The sequence below is a fragment of the Nematolebias whitei genome, chromosome 11 (genome assembly GCF_014905685.2).
Source record: "Nematolebias whitei isolate Nwh7 chromosome 11, NemWhi1, whole genome shotgun sequence".
NCBI lineage: Eukaryota > Metazoa > Chordata > Actinopteri > Cyprinodontiformes > Rivulidae > Nematolebias > Nematolebias whitei.
Genome location: NC_056508.1, coordinates 31019819 through 31044110, shown reverse-complemented (window position 1 = coordinate 31044110; position 24292 = coordinate 31019819). Strand labels below are relative to the sequence as shown.

General features: G+C 40.3%; 1 protein-coding gene across 1 annotated transcript in view; it reads right to left on the bottom strand.

Annotated features, from left to right (window-relative positions):
- arhgef25a (Rho guanine nucleotide exchange factor (GEF) 25a) overlaps positions 1 to 24292 on the bottom strand; it is a 45713-nt gene that overhangs the window by 7385 nt on the left and 14036 nt on the right. Inside the window, exons 2-7 of the mRNA XM_037684875.1 lie at positions 13987 to 14294; positions 13415 to 13525; positions 4197 to 4321; positions 1439 to 1505; positions 951 to 1054; positions 710 to 779 (exon numbers count right to left, since the gene is read on the bottom strand). Of these exons, the coding sequence (XP_037540803.1) occupies positions 710 to 779; positions 951 to 1054; positions 1439 to 1505; positions 4197 to 4321; positions 13415 to 13525; positions 13987 to 14294 (785 nt within the window). The remainder of the gene's footprint in view (positions 1 to 709; positions 780 to 950; positions 1055 to 1438; positions 1506 to 4196; positions 4322 to 13414; positions 13526 to 13986; positions 14295 to 24292) is intronic.

Below are 24292 nucleotides of genomic sequence, written 5' to 3'. Positions count from 1 at the left end.
TAGGGCTTTAACAGACTACTCGAGTAATCGACACATCGATTCCTAGGACATCTATCGAGTCTTTTAAATTTCACGTCGAGTATTCGTGGTGACATCATTACGTCGCTGTTACATCATTGCGTCACGTGTCACGTGATCCGCACCGGGCGCGGGTTTCAAAATGAATTCCTCCAAGCAGATGGATGGAGCGGAGCACGGGGGCCTTTCTGGGTTGAGTTTGCATGTTCTCTCTGTGCATTTGTGGGTTTTCTCTGGGTACTCCAGTTTCCTCCCACAGACCAAAAACATGCATGTTAGACTGATTGGTGACTCTAAATTGTCCCTGAGAGTGAATGGTTGTTTGTCTCGTTTGTCTCCATGTGGCCCTGTGATGGACGTGTGACCTGTCCAGGGTGTACCCCGCCCCGCCTGTTTGTTTGTTGTTGTTGTTGTTGTCTCAGTTTTTCTTCCTTCTGTTTTTTCCTGACCGGTCCAGTCCAAACTGTGATGTCATTTCTGTGGGTGCATTGTTGTTAAAAACACAACAGAAGTGGAAAGAGCAAAGCTGGCAGCTGAGAGACAGAGACAGGAGGTCTGAGTGTTTTCTTAGCTTTTTTCCAGCAGAAAGAAGCAGATCGAGTCCTGCCTGCTCCAATAATGTCCAAATCTCTCTCTCTCTCTCTCTCTCTCTCTCTCTCTCTCTCTCTCTGTGTGTGATATTTATACTCACATGTTTAATGAAGAGCTGAGCCAGCCTTTCTGGCTCTGCCAAACACTTCTCCAGCTCTTCCAGGAAGTAGCTGCAATATGGAAAACACACACACACACACACAACGAGTCAGACATACACGGACACAAACACAAGCGTCTCGTAAAAACAAGTTCAGATTAGTGAACTTTTGTTCTGTCGTCCTCTCAGACTTTAACACATCTGCAAATCACAGTTTTTGTTTCTTTTATTTGAGACTCACTCTTTATGCCAGTCAAATATTTGATGAATGTTGCCAAACACTATCTTGTCCTTCCCCTTCATGTCCTCCGGTATTCCTTTTGAACTCATTGTGGCCATGTAGCCCTGCAGGGGAAAGAAATAGGTGCTGACGTCTGCATGCTCATTAAACAACCAAAAGTATTCTCCAACGCCACACAGCTGAGCTGCTAGGCACCGAATCGTGGCAATCTCCCTTCACATATTAAAGGAGTTTTATTAACTTTCAGATGGCAAGAGTTTTTCTCTAAACCAAAATATCTGCAGCTATTTAAAGCAGCAGGAGATGGATGTCTCTGTAATGTAATACTCTTAGGGCTTATTATTCATAAAATCTGCTTAAGGAGTGGAGACGGTGGGATGGAAGCAGACCAAAGTGTGGAGCGAAGTGAGGGGATTGTGATGATTAGGATTTGGAGAACTCTTTGATAAAGTGGGTGGATGAATGTTTGTGCAGATTGTGAGCTTTACCTCCACTATGAGCCCCAGGTCTTCCACGTAGTACTTCTCAGTCTCTATAAGCTCCTTCAGCACGTACCTGGAAAGACGATATTGAGGCTACTAGATCTTCTTACATAAAAACATAAAACGTTTCAGTACTTTTGAAAGTGGAACAGGGTTAGAATTCATAAAGGCTTTTAAGGAAACAGTGAAAATAGTGTGGTGTGTGTGTTAAAGGGAAAACACTGCTATTTGAATAAATCTAATTACCAGTACATTCCCATAATCTGCAAAGGGTTTGAAGTCCGGAAACAGCTGATCAGCTGTTGTCCATGTTTTTTATTGCTTTCACTTGGCTCTTACATAACAAGTTTCAAATGTCACCACAAGAGTTGAGCTAAAGAAATCATCCATGTGACGGCGGCTGAGGGCTGTGAGACTGGCAGGGTCAAGGCACTGGAAATAGTTGGCTATTTTCCGTGGTTTGATATTGTTAGGCCTCAGTTTTGGTGTCAGTTATGATCTTTTATCTGTCTGTGTGTGCATGAACATGGACTCACTATCTGTTTAATTTCTTATAAAAAAAAAAAAGTTAAATTTGATCAGTTCCCCCTATTGATTTGATATTTATTCAAAGGTTAATGGTAAATTATGTTCAGGTTTCTTTTGTTTCTAACAGTGTTGGGCCAAAAAAGAAGCACCCATATAAAAAGAAATTGAATAAATCTGAGAGTTTAGTGCAACAGCGCTGTGCTTCACTGTTAATCTCTTTATTTTGCTCAGGCTCGACAATGCAGATTATTTAAAAAGAGGCAAAAATGAACCGGCTCATCAATCTATAGATGAATTAGGCCAATTATTCAGCACTTGTCCTGATCTAAATTATGATCCACAATCATATCTACAACTTAATATTTCAATCTAGCTTAGTTTTTTAAATGATACTTCATCTGTAATAGGAAGAAAAGCAAATGTATTCACGTTATCAATTACAGACGTGGAATGATTTGAAAGAATGAATCCCCCACTGCCGTACATGCCTGAGCTGTAGATCAAAAATCATCTTATGTTGAGAAATGGTGGAGTTGTATCTGTTTGACGAAACATTGAAAATAATGTTAAGTGCAGTCTTGTTTAATATTGTGAGATGTGCTCAGAGTATGTGTTGTGAATGACTTTCAGCTACTACCCCATGACATTTTAGCTAATTATTTGTAAAACTCACAGAGTTATGACCATTTTAATGTTGGCAAATGCTGATTAGATATGGCGGCCATATTGAATCAGGTTGAATCAGTTGTACATGTCTAACACAAACTTGTAGAAAGATGAATAAGTTATGTTAGGCGCCCCACTACAAAACTCAAAAACTGAGTCAGCTGCACTGAAATCTGCCATTACTTAATTCTGTTTAGTGCTAAATAATGATTTGTGTGAATACAGTGTCTAAATTACTTTGTCTATGGGGTGCCATTTTTAAAGTTACACAGTCAAAAATTAACAGCAATATTTTGGTTTATTTAGCCTTTCATTAAAAAAAAGAAATTGTTTTTATAAGTCATATTTTCACCATGTTATTCATAAATTTGTAGATGTCATAGTTCCAAAATAAATATTTAATTTACAAGCTAAATATTTAGTTTACAAACTAAATACTTAACTTGCACTAAATATTTAGTTTACAAACTAAATGTTTATGTCCAAGCAAAATTTTTAATTTGCAAACTAAATATTTAACTTGTAAGTTAAATTGTAACTTGTAAGTTCAATATTTAGTTAGGAAATTAAATATTTATTTTGGAAATTAAATGTTTACTTTGGAAAATAAATATTTAGGTTTGAGCTAAACAGTTAGCAAATTAAATATTTATTTTGGAAATTAAATATTTAGGTCTGAGCTAAACATTTAGTTAGCAAATTAAATTTACACCTAAATATTTAATTTCCTAACTAAATATGTAACGTGCAAGTTAAATATTTAGTTTGTAAATTAAACATTTATCTTGGACATACACATTTAGTGTATAAACTAAATATTTATTGTAGAACTAAATATTTAGCTTGCTAACTAAATATTTAATTTGCAAGTTAAGTATTTAGCTTGTAAACTAAATATTTAGCTTGTAAATTAAATATTTAGTTTGAAACTATGACATTTAAAAATGTATGAAAATATGACTGAAAAAAAAAGTTTCATATGCAAGGCTAAATAAAACAAAACATCGCTATTAATTTTTGACTGTGTAACTTTACAAACGGCACCCCATACTTTGTGTAAGATAATTCTATTCATTTTATTTATATAGTGCCAAATCACAACATAAGTCATCTCAGGGCACTGAACAAAAACATTCACATACATACAAAAGTCAATTAGAAAAAGTTATATATCTTAGGAAGGAAGATAATGATCATATTCTGCTTTGATGTATTGTAAGCAATGTTAACATTATGAAAAAATCATAAAGATTCATCATGGATTACCAGAGCGGTACAGATGAGCCTGGATAATGGCACAGATTTGCAGAGATGACGCTGCTGTCATGTAGCTATCATAATGTCTCTGATGATCCCTTGGACTTATTTTTAGGTGCCATCATCTAACCAAGCCCCCGGTTATATGTTCTCATAAGTGCCAGCTAATAGCAAAAAGCCTTTGTAGATAAATCAGCCCTGAGTGACGTTTGGCAGCTGCACTCCAGCATAATGCTGTTTGTGCTGGGAATGAATGAGTGAATTACTGCAATGGGAATTGTCATCATGTCTGAATGTTTAATAAAACGCATACATGCTTTTCTCTAAGGCACTTTTCCTCTCCTCTTCAGTGTCCGCCACAGCCGACCACTGGCTGGAGGTGTCATCCATCAAGACGGACGCGCTGTCATCGGGCAAAACACTGGTGGACTGAGTGTCCTGAAAAGACAGAGACGACAACATGGATGGAAAGACAGAGAAACTGTTTACCAATGGCCTTGTGCCAGGAGTAAAGTAAAGAAAGGGAGATAAAGCGGAGAGCAATGGCAATGAGGGTTGCCAAGGTGACAAAGAGAGCACAGATGGGTATGAGGAAGACTGTCAGATTGCTGCTGTTAATGACCCAGACTGTGCCACACATTGGAGAACTAAAAGAATCAACAAGCAACAAACTGTAACGGGAAGAGGAATACAACCACGACACACCAGGTACAGCAGTGACACCTGTTTTGTGATCTCAAACAAAGTAATTATCATTTTTTTACGGACTATAAGTCACACTTTTTTTTCATAGTTTGGCCAGTCCTGTGACTTGAAGCAACTTATTTACTTTTTTTTCCTTTTCATGACTCAATTTTTGACTGGCGCATTAAATGTTCATTCATAGTAGCTATGTTTACATGTGCAAAATTCTTTGACCAGATTGAAATGTTTTCATATTAAATCATTCAAATGTATCGTTTACATGGGCACAATTCGTTCAAGACGAATGTTTACATGCAGCGGGTTTTTATTTTGAACAGAAGTACTGACATGCGCAGAGTGGTAAACTCTCCTTAAAAAAAGAAACAGAAGAAGAAGTTCTACTTCTGGTTTACTTCCGGGATGAACATAAACAAACCTGAGCACCCAAAATGGACCCACGACAGGTTTTAATGACGGTGGACACGTTACTGCACTCCCTGACTGAGCTACAGGTAATGCAGGTCATTTTGAGCTCTTTCAAAGTTTCTACTAGAAATGTTGTGTCGCTCACAGACCAGTTTGCTTCCCCGACATGCTAATATTATTAGCATTAGCTATGCAGAAATGACAGGTCGCACATGCACAGTCAGGTCAGTTTTTCATGATCGGAAAAAAATGAACAGATTAAGTGTTTACATGCACATCGTTCAGATTATGAATCTGCATAAACCACCCGTTTTGTTCTGATCATTAATTATTTCAAAACGCGCTGAATAAACAAAAAAAACAACAAGAACGGGGCGTTTACATGACACATTTTTATTCCGAATGGCCGTTTAACCCGATTACTTATGTCTATGTAAACATGGCTACTGACATGAACCAGAGTTAACATTACCATTTGCAGCCATGAGAGGGTCCTCTACACTTTTGACAACTGTATGTTGTTCCTCTACCACTACCCCACCCCAAATATTCACTTAATAGACAACTGAGAAAAAACTTAACACAAGTAAAATGCCCCCAAAAGGTGGAGTTGTTCAGAAGTGACACCTAGGATGAAGAATTCAATGGATTCAGTAATCTGGAATGAGACTGGTGGATTTACTGGTAACTTGCTTGTTGGACTCGTTGGCTTGTTATGTTAATTAAGCCTGTTCAGGATCCCAGGTATGTTCTGTGCACTATTGTTATTTCAGATTATATGTCTTCTCTTGCGCTTTGTGAAATACACTTCTAAATAAATGTGACTTATACTCCAAAGTACTTAGTAGTTACTGTTTTTTCCTCATCATGAGGCATTTTTTGACTGATGCAACCTACACTCCGGAGCGACTTATAGTCTGGAAAATACGGTAAACAGATTCATCCCTCAGCTCCATCTATGTCAGCATCTCAACATCCGGGTTGAAAAAGCCACGTTTAGAGCTACCTGTTCAGTTGTTTTCTTTTACTGCATACACAACTTCCTTTTTGGGCTTCTTCCTGGAATTGATCCAATTTCCTGTGTAATATTAGGAGTTACTGGGAAAACGTAGTTATCGTCCACGGAGCAATGAAGCATGCAAAGAGTAAAATCAAGACAAACTCGGTGGATACCCACAATCCTTATAATCAGGTTACAAAGAATTTCTCCTAAAATACGCAGACTTCACTTCACTATGTGGGTATAAAATATCTCAAAACAACACCTCCATGGAAACACGGTGGATCACCTCTCGACTGCATAAACACTTTGAAGGCAGGCGTTCTGTCGTTTCATGAAACCCTGAGTCCCCTTGTCCTACACAGGCATGTCCTCCCCTTAAACACACACACAAACCTGCAAACAACAGACATACACCTAATCCCTCTGACTCCTTGAGCAGACCGTTGCCTTACAGACAAAGAAAATAGATGACTGGGTAGAAAACAGAAAGAAGGAGAGCAGTTTCTCCTCTTCTGTTCCTAGCTGGTTCAGCTTGTTCTTCTGTCATCTCCTTGATAAGCTCGTTGGCATCCACAAGTATTGAACTTTCTGTTCTGTTGCTGTCAGTGAGAGACAGAGCAAAGAAGAGGGACGGCTGAGTACAAAGAGACAGAGAGGCTCCACACAGGCCCCCTGCTCCCCCAGCTCGTCTTGCCCTGCTAGGAGCTCTTCAGCCTGGCTGACAGGTCTCCCTGGCTGCCTGATCATTTCCAGATGTGCTGTGGCAAAGCCCAAAGGAAAATAAATCCCTGCTTCACTCCGCTAGAGTTTTGCTTCTATTTACCCAAAAGAACAAACATGACAACAAAAACTGGTTTTGTATATTGTAAAAAAAATAAAAATAAAACTATTCAAACAATTCAGTTTACTTTTAATCAGATGTACTGTATGAGAAAGTAGGGGGTCAAAAGCTGACTTGGATTAATATTTCAGATGGATCTTTAATGTTAAAGTGATAGTTGCAATCTTTTTAAAATGGGAATTTGTGGAAGGTATTAATTAATTTATTACATTTGTTTAAAAGTCCTTGGTTTGGAAATATACAAGTTATTTCTTTCCAAGATGGACACGCTCAACTGAGTCGCAGCTTCACAGACTCCCGGTGAACTCAATATATTTTTGTTCCTGTTGTTTTTGTTTTAACCTTTTTTGTGCCTACAATGCACATCCACAGTACTTGTATGACCACGACACACATGTGGAGTTTTCTGTGTCACTGCCTTGCCATTGAGCCATCCTGCCATCCCTCCATCCTGCCATCGTGGTTCAGTTCTTCCAGCCTCTGGCACAGGGTTGTCATCATGGCGACTGTCTCCATGATCCTCCATCTGTCTGCACGGACGGTACTCTACGGACCCGTTTGGTTCCGCGAGGAAGCCTGGATCTTCTCCCTCTGCCGTACCCGGTTCTGGAGGGCTGTCTGGGAGGGCAGCTGCTGCGGTCATTGTTACCATTGAGATGCTGACGGGACCTGTTAACTAGACCTACTAACCTGCTAATGCTGCTAACAAGATCCTCCGTCTGCCTGATCGGACCGAACTCTGCAGACCCGCTTGGTTCCGCGGGGGAAACTTAGATGTTCTCTGTCTGCTGGACCCGGTTCTGGAGGGCAGTCTAGGAGGTTTCTGCTGTCCTTATTATCATAATGCTGCTGACGACCTGCTAACAAGACCTGCTAATGCTGCTAACAACACCACGCCGCTAACCGAACCACGCTGCTAACAGTCCCATAGTGCCAACGGCACCATGTTGCTAAAAAATACTAGAATAACAGAAACCTCACTGCTAACCAAACCTCAATGCTAACAGTATCATGCTGCTAAATGGACCATATTGATAATATAATCTCACTGCCATCAGAACCACTCTGCCAATAGGACCATGCTGCTGTAGATTTATTTATTTTTTCACTTTTGGCGCCTTGTTTCTTTATTTTTATTGCAAGCTTTGAATAAATCCTAGTTTATGTTAGTTTAGTTTATGTTAGTGCTCGCATTAAGCGTGTAAATTATAGCCGAACAGAACCTATGAGAACCGTGCTGCTGTTGTTCGGTGTATTGTTTTGCATCATTAGTGACTGGCATATATCTTAGATATTTTAGCGTACCGTTTGGCATTCGTTTAGCATATAACTTAGTTTATATCACAGATCTTTATTTAGTGTTTCTTTTTACATGTGATGCGAATGACAAATAAAGAAACTGACTCTCTGACCAAGACTGACAAGCTGGTTTAAGTGAGGCCAAGAACATTTATCCCATTATCTTTTACCAGCTTCTTCCTTTCTGGGTCACGGTGGTTACTGATGCCCATATCCAGCTATCACTGTGCGAGAAGCTGGGAACACCCTGGATGGATCTTCAATCCATCACAGGGCCACATAAAGACAAACAAGACAAAAAACCATTCACTCTCTCACTCACACCTAGGGACAATTTAGAGTTACCAATCAGCCTTACCATATGTACCATATGTTTGTGGTCTGTGGAAGGAAACTGGAGTACCTGGAGAAAACCCACGCATGCACAGAGAAAACATACAAACTCCACCCTGAAATGTCCTGGGCCGGGATTTTAACTGGCAACCTTCTTGCTGAGAGGCAACATCTCTACCAACTCTCCATCGTGCTGCCAAGTACATGTCATCCTAAATCAACTCCAACTTCCAATTTGTCATCACAGTTCATGCAAACACAACTTTATAAACATTTACACTGTTGTCAGTGTTGGTTTATGGTTAGATTATAGTTATTTACATAGAAGTCTGGAGTTATTTCCAAATGCAAATAGCAGCAGCAGCTAGCTGTAGCACTTCTGGTGCAGCCTGAGGCACTTTCACAGGACTATCATGATTTTGCTGGGATAACCATTCAATGTTAGACAGTGGTGTAAAGCTTTAGGAAAAAAGTGTAGACAAGAACTGTTAATATTGTTGTATGTGTTGGTTTGACAACAGCAATCCACTTTAGTTTTGATTAGCTCAGACTAGTCATCAGCTCATCCATCTGGTCACAACTCTTTGTCCCTAAATTGAGGATGTCCAAAGACTTATTTAAAACAGGCCCATTTTAAATTGTTCATAACATTCCCAAAGAACTCCACTTCAAAAGATCTGAACTGTCACTTTGATGTTGGAGATTTTATATTTTTAATATCTATGTATTTTTATTTGCAACCTTGTGTGTAAACATTGTGTAAAATGTAAATACAAATAGAATACAGATTTATACCATATTTAAGAATGGAATTAGCTTGTATGACCAAATTCCCAAATATTATTGTTAAAGGTAATGTATGTATGTAATGGAATATTATTTATTAGCATTAGTCACCTGTGATGCTGTCTCACTAGCAGAGGCTTATTCCGGGTTCCTAGCTGCAGTGTGGGATCCTCTGTACTCTTGTGCATGAAGGACAGCATTTTTAAGTTCAAAGTTTTTGTCTATCCTTTCTGCCGTTACTACCTGCCTGAAGACCACCACTTTTTGCCTAGAGCTGCTGCCTCTCAGCGAGCAGGTCCCCGGCTCAAATCCCGGTCCAGGGGCCTTTCTGGGAGGAGTTTGCATGGGATTTAGTATCGTTTAGGTTATAAATTCTGTGTGCAGAAAAGTTTTTACTTATTTAGGCAAAACAATGCCATACCACATTCTGTAAAGTCGGTCAACCTGGTTTATTTATAAGAGACCCAAGTTCTTTGCAGTCCAAGTCATAAAACAAAACAAAACTGTGTGTTGTGAAATGATAAAATACAAAACATCAATAAACATGCAGATTTTTTTTCCAATTGAACCCAAAGGGTTGGTTTAAAAACAAAAAGGTGACGCAACACTGCAGCAAACACACAAATCAAAGCTGTGCTTCAGCTGAGGGCAAACACACTTACATGACATCCCAAGAAATTAAAATTCCTCTGGATAGCTCAGAAGAGCTTTATTCTTTAACAACTTCTCTTTATGCTGAAAATATTTTGCCAGTGTGTCAATATGACCCTCTGACAAAATGTTTCAAAAATATTAGAAAACATTTGCCTTTGACACCACGCTTTATTCAATTCTGACAATCGGCAAAAGTCTAATGTTTAAATTCACGGTGCATCCTTACAAATTTAATAATAGCGCATGTAAGACAAAACCTTTAAGGGTAAATAAGTGAATGAAATAAGAAGCCTGCATGATTCAATAGCTCCACCTGTCCTCTTTGGTCTAATTTTCCCTCTGCCTTCACAGATGAGCAGTAAAAACACCAAAGTGCTGACCTCATCCCACTGATGTAATCACACTAATGCCTTTTGATGCGCTGCTGAAAGTGAAATTACATCTTAAGTGCTCAGGTGTTGAGTCACAAACAGGAGATGCTCTCTAATGCTCCAACATCATTGTTGTCTGATACTGATGGGCTTCAGGCACAGCTCATTCATGCTGTATTAACGTGCTGCAAGCGGACCTCAGTTTCTGGCAAGCCTTCACTTACAGAAAAATAAAAAGACCTCATCAAGGTCAAGGTTTCTTTATGGTCATTCGCACCACATGTGGTACATGTGGTGGAACAGAACTGTGTACACATGGTCCCAGTTACGTCCAACAAAAGTATACATTGTAAAGAAAAACAGTAGTAAGATGATCTTACTAGTTTTTATGAACTAAAAAATATGCTAAACTAAGAATATGTTAAACTCTTAATAGTGCAAAAATAATACGCCACACAACAACAGCACAGACATGAGTCTGTGTGAGCAGATAAGTACGAATGAACACAGCAGCATGAAATTAATCAGCAGCATGGATAATCAGCAGCACATATCATTAATCACATGGCATTACAGTGATTTTTTTCACAGTGATGATCCTGGTTAGAGATTCATGAGTCTAACAGCCTCAGAGTAAAAGCTGTTCCTCAGTCTAGTGGTTCTACACTTAATGCTCCTCAACCTCCTGCCTGAAGGAAGCGGGGCAAAAAGTGAGTGTGCTGGGTGAGTGGGGTCCTTCATGATGCAGGTGACTCTCTTCCTGCATGTAGAGGTGTAGATGATCTGTGATTGTGGGGAGGCTGACTCCAACAGACTTCTGTGAAACCTTCACCACTTTCTGCAAAGCTTTTCTTTCTGCAGCTGTGCAGCCTCCATGCCACACATTGATGTTGGAGCACAGGATGCTCTCCACTGCACACCTGTAGAAGGAGGTGAGGACTGAGATTCCCAGACCAGCTCGTCTCGGCCGCCTGAGGAAGTAGAGTTTCTGATGAGCTTTCTTGCTCAGGCTGGTAGTGTTGTTGCCCCAGCTGAGGATGTCATTCAGGTGTACACCCAAGTACTTGTAGCTGGAGAGCACTTCCACCGCAGATCCTCCTATATTTGTGTGGGTAGGTGTGTTTTTTCCTTCTGAAGGCCACAACCATCTCCTTCATCTTCTTCACATTGATGTGAAAGTTGTTCTTTCTGCACCAGCTCTCCAGATGTTCCACCTGCTGCCTGTAGCTGGACTCGTCATTGTTTGTGATGCATCCAATCACCGCTGTATCATCTGCAAACTTTACAATATGACAGCCTGGATGGGTCGGTACGCAGTCATACATGAGCAGAGTGAATATGAGGGGGCTCAACACACAGCCCTGTAGGGAGCCAGTGCTGAGGGTTATTGTGGAGGAGGAGAAGTTGTGGATCCTCACAGACTGCAGTCTGTTTGTTAAGAAGTCTAGGACCCAGTTGCAAATGAAGGGGCTTAGTCCTAGTGTGAGTAGTTTGTCCATCAGGGTTTGGGGGATCATAGAATTGAAGGCAGATGTGAAGTCCACAAAGAGCATACAGACGTAGGAGTCCTTCTGCTCCAGATGGGTGAGAGCAGTGCGGACCACAGAAGAGATGGTGTCCTCTGTTGATCGATTCTTGTGGTATGCGTACGGGTGAGGGTCCTCACTGATGTTGATGGTTGTTTTGATGTGGGTCATGACCAGTCTCTTGAAGCATTTAGCGACAATCGGGGTGAGGGCTACTGGCCGGTAGTCATTCGGACCAGTCACTGTCGAGTTCTTTGGGACTGGGATGATGGTGGTGGTCTTCAGGCAGGTAGTAACTGTTGCCAGGGCGAGGGAGGAGTTAAAGATGATCAAAATGAACAGCTCAACCTGAGGTACTCCTTTTCCTCAAGCAAAATTTGATGAAGAAATGGAAACTTAAGTTTTGTCTCTGTGCTTTTTTTTTTAATCTCATCTGTTGTTTCATGCTCTTTCCCTTCTCATTTGTCTACCGACATGTCCTTTAAATGTGAGACAAACATCATGCAGGTTGCTGTCAAATGCTGCCTGTCTTCTGTGCATCAGTCTGCCTCGAGAGAATTTTGGATTTGCTAAACCTACTGTACATACACGTGTATGTATGTATGTGTATGTGTGAGTGTTTTTATGGGTTGATTGTGCTCCTAGTGGTGTGTATGTGTTGTATACTTGATGTAACAAATCAACCAGCTACACTTTATAAAGAGCAGAACACACAAAATACAGATCTTAACATACAAACCAAAACTGCTACTTTTTTTAGAAAGTGTCTGAAGTAAATATCTGTTACAAAGTACTGGATTTTGTTCACAAAGTTTGAATCACATCATGCATAGCAATACAGTTGTTTCCATCACTTTAAATTACTATATGTAATCAAAGGAATAGCTTAAACTTTTTGAAGTGAAGTTCTTGGAATATGGTGAAAACATTTTATCTCTTACTGTTACATTACTGTTAAAAGCTCTTTGAGTGATCTCAGTTTGGTGAAACAGAAATTAAAATTGATGTGAATCAGAAGCTAACTGCTAGTTTAAGTGACATGGATTAGGTAAAGTGGATCATTTAGGTCTTAAATCAACTTTAGTTTTTGAAAAAATCAGAACAATTCATGTAAAAACCTTTACACCGCTGTCAATTTTACAAAAATCAATTTTTCCAGAAAAAAAATACAGCAAAAATGTTACTCCTGCTGGATGTGCCCCAAGCTGTATCAAGCGTGTTAAAGCTAGCTGCTGCTGCTGTTTGACAAACTAATTGATGATGGTTTGAAAATTTAGGTTTGTAAAATAGAATTTACATCAACCACTTTAATTTTCTTGTGAGCTATTTTAAGACGGCAGTAATCTTGACCCCTACTGGCGTAGCCTTGTCAATCTGATCTAGATTACTGGTAAACTTTATTTCTATTGCTGTTAAAGTGCTATATCTACAACAGATAAAATCTGAATTGTTCATGAACCTTCTACAGAAGCACATTTCAAAAAAGCTTTGAACAATCCCTTTAAGTTAGTAGCAGGATCACATTTATGTTATTTTGACACAAATAATGTGCAATAAAAAGATTCAGTGGGTTAGGAGGGAGTTTTATGGTGCTGTGTGACTGCAGACCTGAGTATTTGGCAGTGATGTGAAACCAGCCAGTGAGGACGTCATAAAACTTGGTGGCTGTAGTGAGGCTGGTGACAGGTCCTCCGGGCTTGCCAGGCCATCTTTCCACTCCTGCAACACAAACGCACGTCCACAGTGTAAACATAACTGCACCAGTCGTAATGTTTGCAGCATGCTTATGCATTCATGCACAGAAAAAAATAACAGTTAAAAGAAAAGTGAGCAGCAAAACAATGTGAAGTGAGAGAAGCTGAGCCAGCAGCGTTTCTGACACGATATTTCAAAAGTCAAACTTTCATCTCCGCTGTTATTCTTGAGTAAACAAGCCATGGCTGTTGGCTGCAGTTACTGTTTATATAAGACAGTAATTAGGAATGTTTACCTCAGAACCAGATCTTACCACGAGATGATCAGAGCGTAATTTAGATCTCTAAGTTTACTTAAGAGGTGGTTCATCGCAGAATGTGTAAAACAAAATTTGCACGCTGAATCTAGCATTAAGTCTGGTTTTACTACTTTTTGTGATGGTAGGAAAAAAACATCACTGCTATTTTGACTCAAGTTTTTTTTACCGGTTCTCTGTGGGTTACAGGTAGAACGGTGAGGGTCTCGTCAGGCCTTGGGGGGCTGCCAAGCTCCTGGCTCAGGCTGTGGGATGGCAGAGGAGGAGGCTTCCCCTCAAGCTTCCGGACCTGACGGTCTCCTTTGGCAGATGATCCAGCACTGAGTTTGCGGACTGGGTTTGTGAGCCATTTTTTCAGGGTGCTGACCGAATGTCTGGAGCCCGGTGAACTGGGGGCCGAGCTGCCTGATGGCTGCGGGGGCAGCGACGCCACAGAGGTGGAAATGCTGCCCTCGCTGCCTGCTGCCGAGTACGAGTCTAGAGAGAAGATCCAGAGAAAGAGAAATCAATGTGACCAGAGATAATAATTAACTGCTTCACAGGGCAGAGAGAACTGTGCATCAAGACTTCAGGAAATCAATAAATTAGACAAAAAGTGTAAAAACAGGTTTCAGCGTGAGGCAAGATAACTTCTGTCTGATAATTGTAAATGGTAAAAAATGGAGCTTACTTCTATAGCGCCTTCCAGCCCCCTATGAGGGGCCCCAAGGCGCTTTACAGTACCAGCCATCCACCCATTCACACGCACATTCATACACCGGTGGCGGTAGGCTGCCATGCAAGGCGCCATCCAGTCCCACCGGGAGCAACTCGGGGTTAAGTGTCTTGCCCAGGGACACAACGGCACATGGTGTGGGAAGTCGGGATTCGAACCTCCAACCTTCCGATCAGAGGTCGGCTGCCACTACCACTGCACCACGGCCGCCCACATAATTGTATGAGCAAAGAGGACTATGATAGATCATGAAGAAATAAAGGCATAAATAGCTGATCAGAGTAAAATGAACACAATTTCCTGTTGAAACACAGCTCTGCAGACACATCATAAAAGTTTTACTGTTTAGTTGAAGCAGATGGTTTTTATTATCATTATTACTACTACCGGTATATGAGTGGCTGCACGTGGGTGTGTCATTAACACACAATCACACGTCAACACACAGAACATCAAGTTGGTTGACACTTGGTATGAAAAGTACTCCAGAGCTTTAGTATATTTCTGCACATGGGAAGTGAACCGAGGGTTAGCTCAGGCCGGACATCCGCTTTAATCCTTTGTACGGGTGGGAGTGGGAGTGGGAGGGGTCCCTGCTGGGGTCTGTTTGTTTTTTCAGCATTGTCTTCAGTTCCCATCCTGCCTCGTCCTCCTTGAACTAAAGTAATCTCCCCTTATTTTCTCAGTCTACACCTCTAAAATGCACGTCTGGAGAATTTTACCTGATCAGCCTCCATATTGTCATGTCTGCCATCCAACATTACGTCTCAAACTTTTGACCTTAAAGTACCACTCAGCTTATAGCGAAAGGATATTTCACTGTTTTTCTTTTACAGTCATCACTTACTGTATTATTGTTCTAATGCAGCAGACATTTCACCTGTTTTCAGCAGCACAGAAATTATGGCAATGTTAATAGACCATGTTTTGTTTTTTGAATGTACAGTAGTCCCTCGATATTTCGCGGTTCCACTTTTGCTGACTCAGTCTTTTGCGGGTTTTCAATGTAAAATTGTACACATTGTTTCCCGGTGGCCTGGCCCTCTCAGTGATTGCTGAGAGGCAATCCTTTCTCTTTCTGAGGCTGTCTGTCACAGCAGAACAGAGAAACGCAACAAGTGCTCTGCTGTGACAGACAGCCTCAGAAAGAGAAAGGAGGGGAGGGGTGGGGTCTGTCTTTCCCCATTGCTGCTATGGGAGCTTCAGTGAGGTGGATACCAGAGTGAGCGGTACGGATTGTTTATTTAAAATAATCAGGCACAACCTGAACCAAGCCTTAATCCGAACCAAGCCAACCCGACCCGAACCGAGCTCGGTTCTCCTGATGACCAGTCCGCCCCCGGGCGCTGATTGGCTCAGTAACTGTAGCATCAGTCTGTCTGCTCTCTTTCACTTCTTTTTTAGAACATTTAGAGAGTTTAGAACATTAAGAACATTGCAAGAGTGTGGGAAGGGTTTATAAAGCCTTTATATATATATATATAAATACTAAAACAAATATAACGTACCTACTTCGTGGATTTTCACCTATCGCAGGGTTGTCTGAAACATAATCCCTGTGATAAGTGAGGGACTACTGTACATGTAAAAAAAAAAAGTTTAATAAATGAATGTCTTTCATTAATTTTCTACAAAATTTGTGAATTTTGTGAACACGTTTATAACACAATAATGCAGAGTTCGTTACAAAATCCACGGAGTGAGATCTTACCACAGCTTTCAGGAGTCAGATCCAAATGGCAAAGAAAACCTGCCCCATTTTGTAAGCCAGAAAACTTTTCAATTCTTTTTTACGATTTAAAACAGTTTCATTCAATTTATTTTTCTGAAAAATGCAATTATAGTCTCTGTGATTAAAATAAGCTCCTGTCTCCATTGTATGTCACTAAACTCTCACGTGTCAGTGCACAAACATTCAAATTAACTATCGGTAGTGTCTTTTCATAACAGAGGCAGTATCGTGTGCATGCTCCTGGGGGGTCCAGTTGCCCATTATAAGACTGGTGAATGTAAGATCTGAGCAAAGCAATATGACAAAGCTGAGCACATAGAAAACACAAGAAACACTGATATATCAGTGGAAAATAACACAACTAAAACCATTGTAGTAAAAGCAAAATGTGAAAAAATAAATCATCTATGAAGGTCACTAAGAATGGTGAAGTAAAGATGTGAACATGATGGTGAGCACAAGATATTTTTAATCTTTCTACTCCATCTTCTATGATCCCAAGGAAGGGCCAGACAAAAATGCTTTGTTTATGTTGCCTAATGTATTTTTCCATTTGTGTTTTCCAGAGTTCCCCACTTAGGTCATATGTGCACCCATGCAAACACAGGCATGTGTGTATACATATATGCATATACGTGTGTGTGTGTGTATGTGTGTATGACCTAAGTGGGGAACCCTGGGAAACACAAATGCTGGCTTCCTTCCTTCCTTCCTTCCTTTCTTAGATTGATAACTTTCCTAATTGGCATTTATAATGTTTGTGAATGTTTTCGTTCAGTGCCCGAGATAACTTCTACACATATATATGTGTATATATACCGTATAAACTCCCTCCAGAGCTCATGAGAAGAGTAGAAAGGAAGACTGACACCATCTCAGCAGGCAGGAAGGAATTCAAACCACTTAATGAGAATCTCTGCATCACAATGATGCAGCAGCAGTGTCAAGTGTACAGATTTATGATTCACACAGTTTTCATCGTTTACAGTACAGGCTTTTTAATGAAGATCCTTTGATATGTCACCATGGCAACACTACATGATCATTGTGCATGCATTGTGGGTCAGCAATTCCTTTTGACCCTGTGAAGTTGAATCCCTGTATTCGCTGTACATCCACAAGAAATCATTTACAGAGGATTTTTTTTTTCATCTTAACAGAAGAATTTGATATGAAGGCAGATATGTATCACCTTCAGAAAAACACACCTCCAGTCTCCCCACGTGTTGCAGGATGTATAACATTAATATTGTTGTACACCTCCAAAGAGGAAATTGAGGAAAGCATCCCTCTCACTTTGTCCCTGCTGCACGCTGATAGTGCATCATGATATTCATCTCCATTACAGACATGCCGAGAAAAGATACCCTGGTTGATTTTTATTAATTCAGCTTGACTGTTGTTTAGGCGCTTATGATAATTAACAGTTAAAGACTAAAAACTGTACTAAGATGGCCTGATCTGTACTGATTTGTTACTCCTGGGCTTTCACCAATCGTCTACTCGCCGTCTGAAAGCTTCAGCTCCTGCTGGGGGGGAGGCTCTTACAAAAAGGGCTGCAGGATGTAGCTTCAGTGCCAAAAAGAGTATCTGCCGAAAAGTAGCTCCAGATTTTCTCTTGATGTTGTTAACTCAACTGAAATCTGACTCGTCATCGGGGTATTGCAAAAGAGTCTAATTATCTTGCTGTATTTGAATTTCTGCTGTATAATTTAATTTGTCCTTAAATCTTTTCTTATGAGTTGCATGACTCACTTTTTTCTAATCATTTTAAGGATTCTAGGTGGAGTTTGCATGTTCTCTCCGTGCATCCGTGCGTCCTGTTTGTGAATGACAGAGTGAATGGTTGTTTGTCTGTATGTGACACTGCAGTGGACTTGTGACTTGTCCAGGGTGTGCGCCCCGCCTTTTGCACCGTGACAGCTAGACATAGACACCAGCGACCCTCATGACCCGGAAAGGAAGATGCAGGCAAAAATAATGAAAGGATGGGTGGAAATCTAAAATAAACTGAGTAATTTGCTCATACATGATGTCTGTAGGCAGTGAGTGCTTGAAACCAACGTAAAAATGCTCGTCCATGCACACAAACTTGGCCAATAAAGATGATTCTGATCCTGATGAGTCTTTTTCTGGGGATATTATGTCATTACGGATAAGAAATATTGAGATTAGAGGCGAGATCTGTTGCATTTTTGGTGATTGTTGCATGAAAAAAACAAAAAAGTGTGTTCCATTGAAGTGTTTCAGAACGGATTGTGACAAATTTTATGAAGAGTAGAAAAAAATCAACGAGCTCCACACCAATAATACATTTACAGTGAACTTTTCAAAACAACGTTAATTACAGCTTCAGGGAAAAACGAAAAGGGAGAACTTATCTGCATTTTTTTAAATTACCATTATTGTGATTATCATTATTGAAACAAAAGAACAAAATGTCAGGACAAAAAAATTAAATTAGGGAGGATTATGTGGATGCTTAAACTGATGATCCACCAGAAGATCTCTTTTATCGAACGGCTGCTGAGTGAGTGCTGCTGAGCCGACAAATCAGGGCTAAAAGTGTTGGCTGTAATGGAGCAAACTTTTCCACAGCCCCCTTCGATGTGGAGCTCTTCATTAGGCCTGCAGCCTCTCAGGACCAACCATTACTGGACTCCACCAGTAAACACAAACAGACATGCAGGTGCCCGTAAACTTGCACATATTTTCAAATTGCACAATTTTCCACAGCCCCCATGGGAACAACTCGACCACAGACAGTGTTACCTGTGAGGAAAGCTTTCATTGTGACCTGAGTCAACAACATGCAGAAGTTTAGAGGCAGGAATCCTGCCGGTCATTGCAACATGTCAGATGTCCTATGTGTAAAGGAGCAGCTGCTGTGTCAACTCCTCACAGATTGCAGCTATGTCAGAAAAATATGTCTTCCTGTGTCATTTCCAAAAACAACACCCGCCACGCTTACCCTCTCTTTGATCGGTCATTCAGTGGCACTTGAATTAAAAGTGCTGCTTCTTCTGCTGCTATAAAATATTTTACCCACTCAAAGAAAACACAGGCTATTCCCTGCCCTTCAATGGTATAAATGTGTGCAAAATAAAATAAATTCTAATAGTCAGTCCTGGACTTTTAGTCTCATATTTCTGCTCCTAAATAATGTTTATTTTTTTCTTTCCATTTCATCCTGTTGGTCCCTGGCTGGTTTATATGTACCAGTATTCTGTTTGTGCTGCTATTGATTTATGAATCTTGACACTCGTCTCAGGTTTTCGTCTTCTTCTTTGCTTTTATTTCTATCACCTTTTTGTTGAGCTCCTCTAATCTTCTCTTCCCTTTTAGCTTTTTGCACCGCAGCATTTTTCATGTTGCGGCCGGATACCACTCCAAGATCAGGACGCGCAGCTCTCTGGTGTGACGCAGTGTCCTCCTCTCCTCACCCTCAAAGCTGCTGAGACCAGCACAAGTTGGACACACAAAACCCGTCGGCCAAAAATGTGTTTGATGCATCTTTTTTTGACAACAAGGTCTTGATAGCATACAGTCTGAGAGATATTTTTCAACCTTTCAAGCTCGGAGTTATACTGGGTGTTTTAGTGACTGAAGATGAGCCGATGGGTAAAAACTGATTTTTGTGCTCCAGATTAAACAGTTTTAATATAGTAAAGTGATGTAAAATGAGCAGGGTAGGGTTTAGAAAATTGCATTGCATGAACTGCTATGATGAGAAGTAGACTTGAAGGGATAATATGTTCATTTATGAAGTGATGTTCAGTCAAATACAAAGTAGTTGTGACTTCAGTCGTAGAGCACTGAGTGTGGAGAAAAAGGCAGACGGCTTCATCAAGGCCAGCCAAACAAGGGTCTGTTTTTATCAGTTGAGAAAATGGCAACAAACTAAATAACAATGTCATGCAAAAGTGTTCAAGTTTAATATAAGTTGTAGCATTCTTTCACACCAATGTGTTGTTTTTGAGAGATTTGATTTTTAAGTCTAAAAAAACTGTTTTAAAAATGGGCCCTGGTTTGGCTAGTCATTAGATTAGTCAAAGACTTCTACCCTTTCTCCAAACCATACTGCCTGATGACTTATCTGATAGAGTTCACTGTTAAACAAAACACTTTAAAAATGACCAGATTATCCATTTAGAACAGTACGTTTGGCTGTGGCCCTACTCAGACTAGCTGTTATTAGAGTTAAACTGTGTTTCTCCAAACCGGGGTCATTGAAAGAGCTATCCACAACAGGTAAGACATTATGACCCAAATATTCCAAAAAAACAAATACTTGATAGGGGCATTAACCCCGATGAGAAGAAAGTAAAGGAAAGAAACACAAACACTGGTACAGTACCACAATTGTTCTAGTGTGGACCATATGTTAGTCTGTCCATAAAGGCACACTGCAGTCAGACAAGTGAGCAGGGGTTTCCTGTCCTCCTGCTGACCTACTTTAGCAGACAGACACACACACACACACACACACACACACACACACACTGCTGTGATTCCCAGAGCACAGGAGGGAAGATGTGGTAGACACATCAAGCGACACACAAGTCGTCAGGCTTGGTTTCCTGCTGTCGGCACTCGTGGCATATTTTTCATCAGCGTAGCAGATCAAAGTAATGTCATTATCAAACACAAAATGACTGCCATTAATTAATGATGTTGTCTACAGAATGATGTCAAAAGGAAAAAGATTCAAACAATTCCCTAATGAGAGTTTGACTCATTTTATCAACAATCAAAATCAGGTCCGATGTTTCACATTTCAATTAGTGAAGGTTATTTACGTCACAGTTGACGCTTCCCCATGAAATAATCCTCCTGACATTTTGGGTGAGCTTTCACTTGTTCCTAAGTGCTCATTTTGTGTTTGAATTTGATCTTACTTCATACAAAAAAACTCTGTAGAGACTGTTTGACCACAGACACTGGTTTTCTTCAGGCTGAGAGACTGGAACTGTGTTTGTGGTTACTGAACCTAAACACCAGACATTCCTACAGAAATTATTCAGAAAAAGCTCCTTGCGTCTCAGATTTAAGTCTTTTGTAGGCTTTAGGGAACCATCCATGCTCTGCACTTACACACAATCTACACTTTCACATCAACAAGCTGATTTCTTCATATTTGAGCAGCACCATCAAAACAACTACAAAAAAATAAAATCTCCATCATCATTTGTTGTTTGTTCACAGTAATTTCTAGATGCACATTACCAGCTTTGTAAATGTTTGCTTTTACACTTTACATTTGAAACTCAAGCACACTGATAACAAGGAACTTCTTACAAGACCTGCTAATGTTGCTAACAAGACCACGCCGCTAACAGAACAGAGCCATGGTGCTGAAAGAACCTCACTGTAGTTGTATTTCTTTTTCAGCTTTGGCACCTTGTTTTTAGTAGTTTTTTTTTTTTTTTTTAGTATGTTTTAGTACTTTTGCTGCATGCATTGGTTTTTCTAGTTGTTCTTGTTTTTTTTGTTTGTTTATTTTTTTGGAGCGAGTTGAGACGGTTCTTCTCGTCCTAAGCATTTCATTGCATTGTTGACCTTGTGTTGATTTTGCATATGACAAATAAACCAAACCTGTTTTAAAAAATTGAAGATTTCACTATATACTTTTTTATTTTATAATCCTATTAGTGATAGAGTAGGAATATGAAGTAACAGTTAACATTAGGAAGAAATAAGATAAGATAAGATAAGATAAGATAAGATAAGATAAGATAAGATAAGATAAGATAGAACTTTATTGATCCCGCAGGAAATTGTTGAGAACTTGGGAAGCTTGAGAAATATCAAGGGCTGAAAGAGGAAACAGAAATGGCCTCAGTGGTGCCAGTGACCATCGGACCACTCAACCCTCAAACTTGCAGAGTGGTTTCAACAGATCACAACAGGCTCAGAGATTTATGTCTATAAGATCAAAGTCTTAAGCCCTATTAGCACGGGATTAGTTTTACCTAGGGACCACATGCTATTTGTAATAATTACGGAGATTGGCTGTGTTGTTAATCCTGTGAATCGGCCATGTCAGTAATGTAAAGTAAAAATTCCCCCACAAATTACCTCCAATATTTTGCTGAACTCCAAGGTCCTGTGATAATACTAATCCAATGTGAATAGGCATTTCCATGATTTGAACAGAAATGGGCTGGATCCGAGACGTAATGAGGAGTTTGTTTTGTTTTAGTTTAAAGAAAATCATTTGGAAAAATATAGCACAAGCTATTTTAAATGAACGCGCTGCTCACTTCAGCTTTTATGCTGCTACTTCCTTCACTGCAGATGACAGCAGGAGCGGAGAAGCACCGTGATCAGCTGACCCATCCATCCATCCATTATATTTACCTGCTTCTTCCTTTTTGGGTAGCGGGGGTCGCTGGTGCCCATGTCCAGCCATCACTGTGTGAGAGGCGGGGGACACCCTGGACAGATCGCAAGTCCATTTCAACCGGCAGGTCAGTGGATGCGTGACCACTCATGCACGGCCAGTGATAGCTGTCCTTCTGAGCTTAGCGTGGCTTTTTTTAACCTCTTAAACAGGCCAGTCGGACCTGCCTCCTCCTCAGCAAGTAGATTAACATAATTGTATATTGTGCATTCTTTAGTTTTCTTTGTGCTGATTCGTAAAACCACATCAAAGCCTGAGACCGGCCCGCACATTAAACACATTATTATGGATCGGCCCGGTCGTGACAACACAATGCATTAACATCATAACTGGAAGATATCCGTAAATTCCAGCTTAATCTCAGGCTTTGGTTATCCCATGCGAATGCACCACATAAAAAGCAGACGTTGGATAGTCATTTATTTATTACATGTGGTCCTTAGGTAAAACTAATTCCATGCGAATAGGGCTTTAAAAGCCAAGATGGCAAAAATTGGAGGATGCAAGGTAACAAATGATATGCAGTTCTTTAAGAAATGCAAGTTTAATATACTTTTTTAATTAAATGTAAATTAATCCATTTGCATATTAGATTAAAAACTGCAGCAGGTTTGGTTTAAATTTGTCTTGATCTTAACACATTACAGTTTTTTTTTTTCTTTTGGCTGCTCCCTTCTTCAGGGGTCGCCACAACGAACTAAGTTGCACGAAGACTTAGTAGTTATTTTACGCCGGATGCCCTTCCTGACGCAACCACAGACCACCGAGCTACCACAGCCCTCTGCGTGGAGCAGAGAGCTGCTATCTAGGACACCCGGAGGAGCAGATGGTGGAGGTTAAGGGCCTTGCTCAAGGGTCCAGAGTGGGACGAATGAGGGTGGGGGCATGTGTGGGGGCTTCACCTACCCCACCCACATTTTGGATGTTGTCGGTACTGGGGCTTGAACCGGCGATCTTCCGATCACATGCCCACCTTCTCTAACCTCTGCGCCACCACTCCCCATCTTAGCACATTACAGTTGATTCTCTCTAAAGTAACAATTGAAGTTAAATAACATTCACAGTTTTCATGTAAAATCTTGTGGAGAAGAAGTGTATGTAGGACTACAAATGGTGGTTAGGAAAGATCTTGCTGTGAGGTGTTTGGTAATTCTCAATACGATGACCTCAGGATCTAATGTTGGATTGTTCGGGCCATTCTGTGTGGAGTTTGTATGTTCTCCCAGCGAAAGTGTTTGGTATTTCTACTTCAGCTTAACATGCATCTTAAGGTAAATGGCACACAAAGACACACAGTGGTCCTGTATAAATGAGTGTGTACCCCACCTCTCACCACAAAAAAGTAGACAAAAAATGTTTATTAGTGTGTGTGTGTTTCTGTGTCTACTGTCATTATGAATGTACATCCAGACAAACACAGGGATGATCCTCTCTGTATCTGCTAACCCTACAGCAATAGAAAATGCTAACACTTGAGTTGATCATCAAATTTGAGTTGATAATCAAAATTCTCAACTAGGCACACATAAAAAAGAAAGAGCAGGAATGGCAAAGTCACATTTGTATTTAGGGGTAAACAAGTCTGTCATTAGGCCTGGGGTGTTTTGAGAGCACCAAGCAAATTA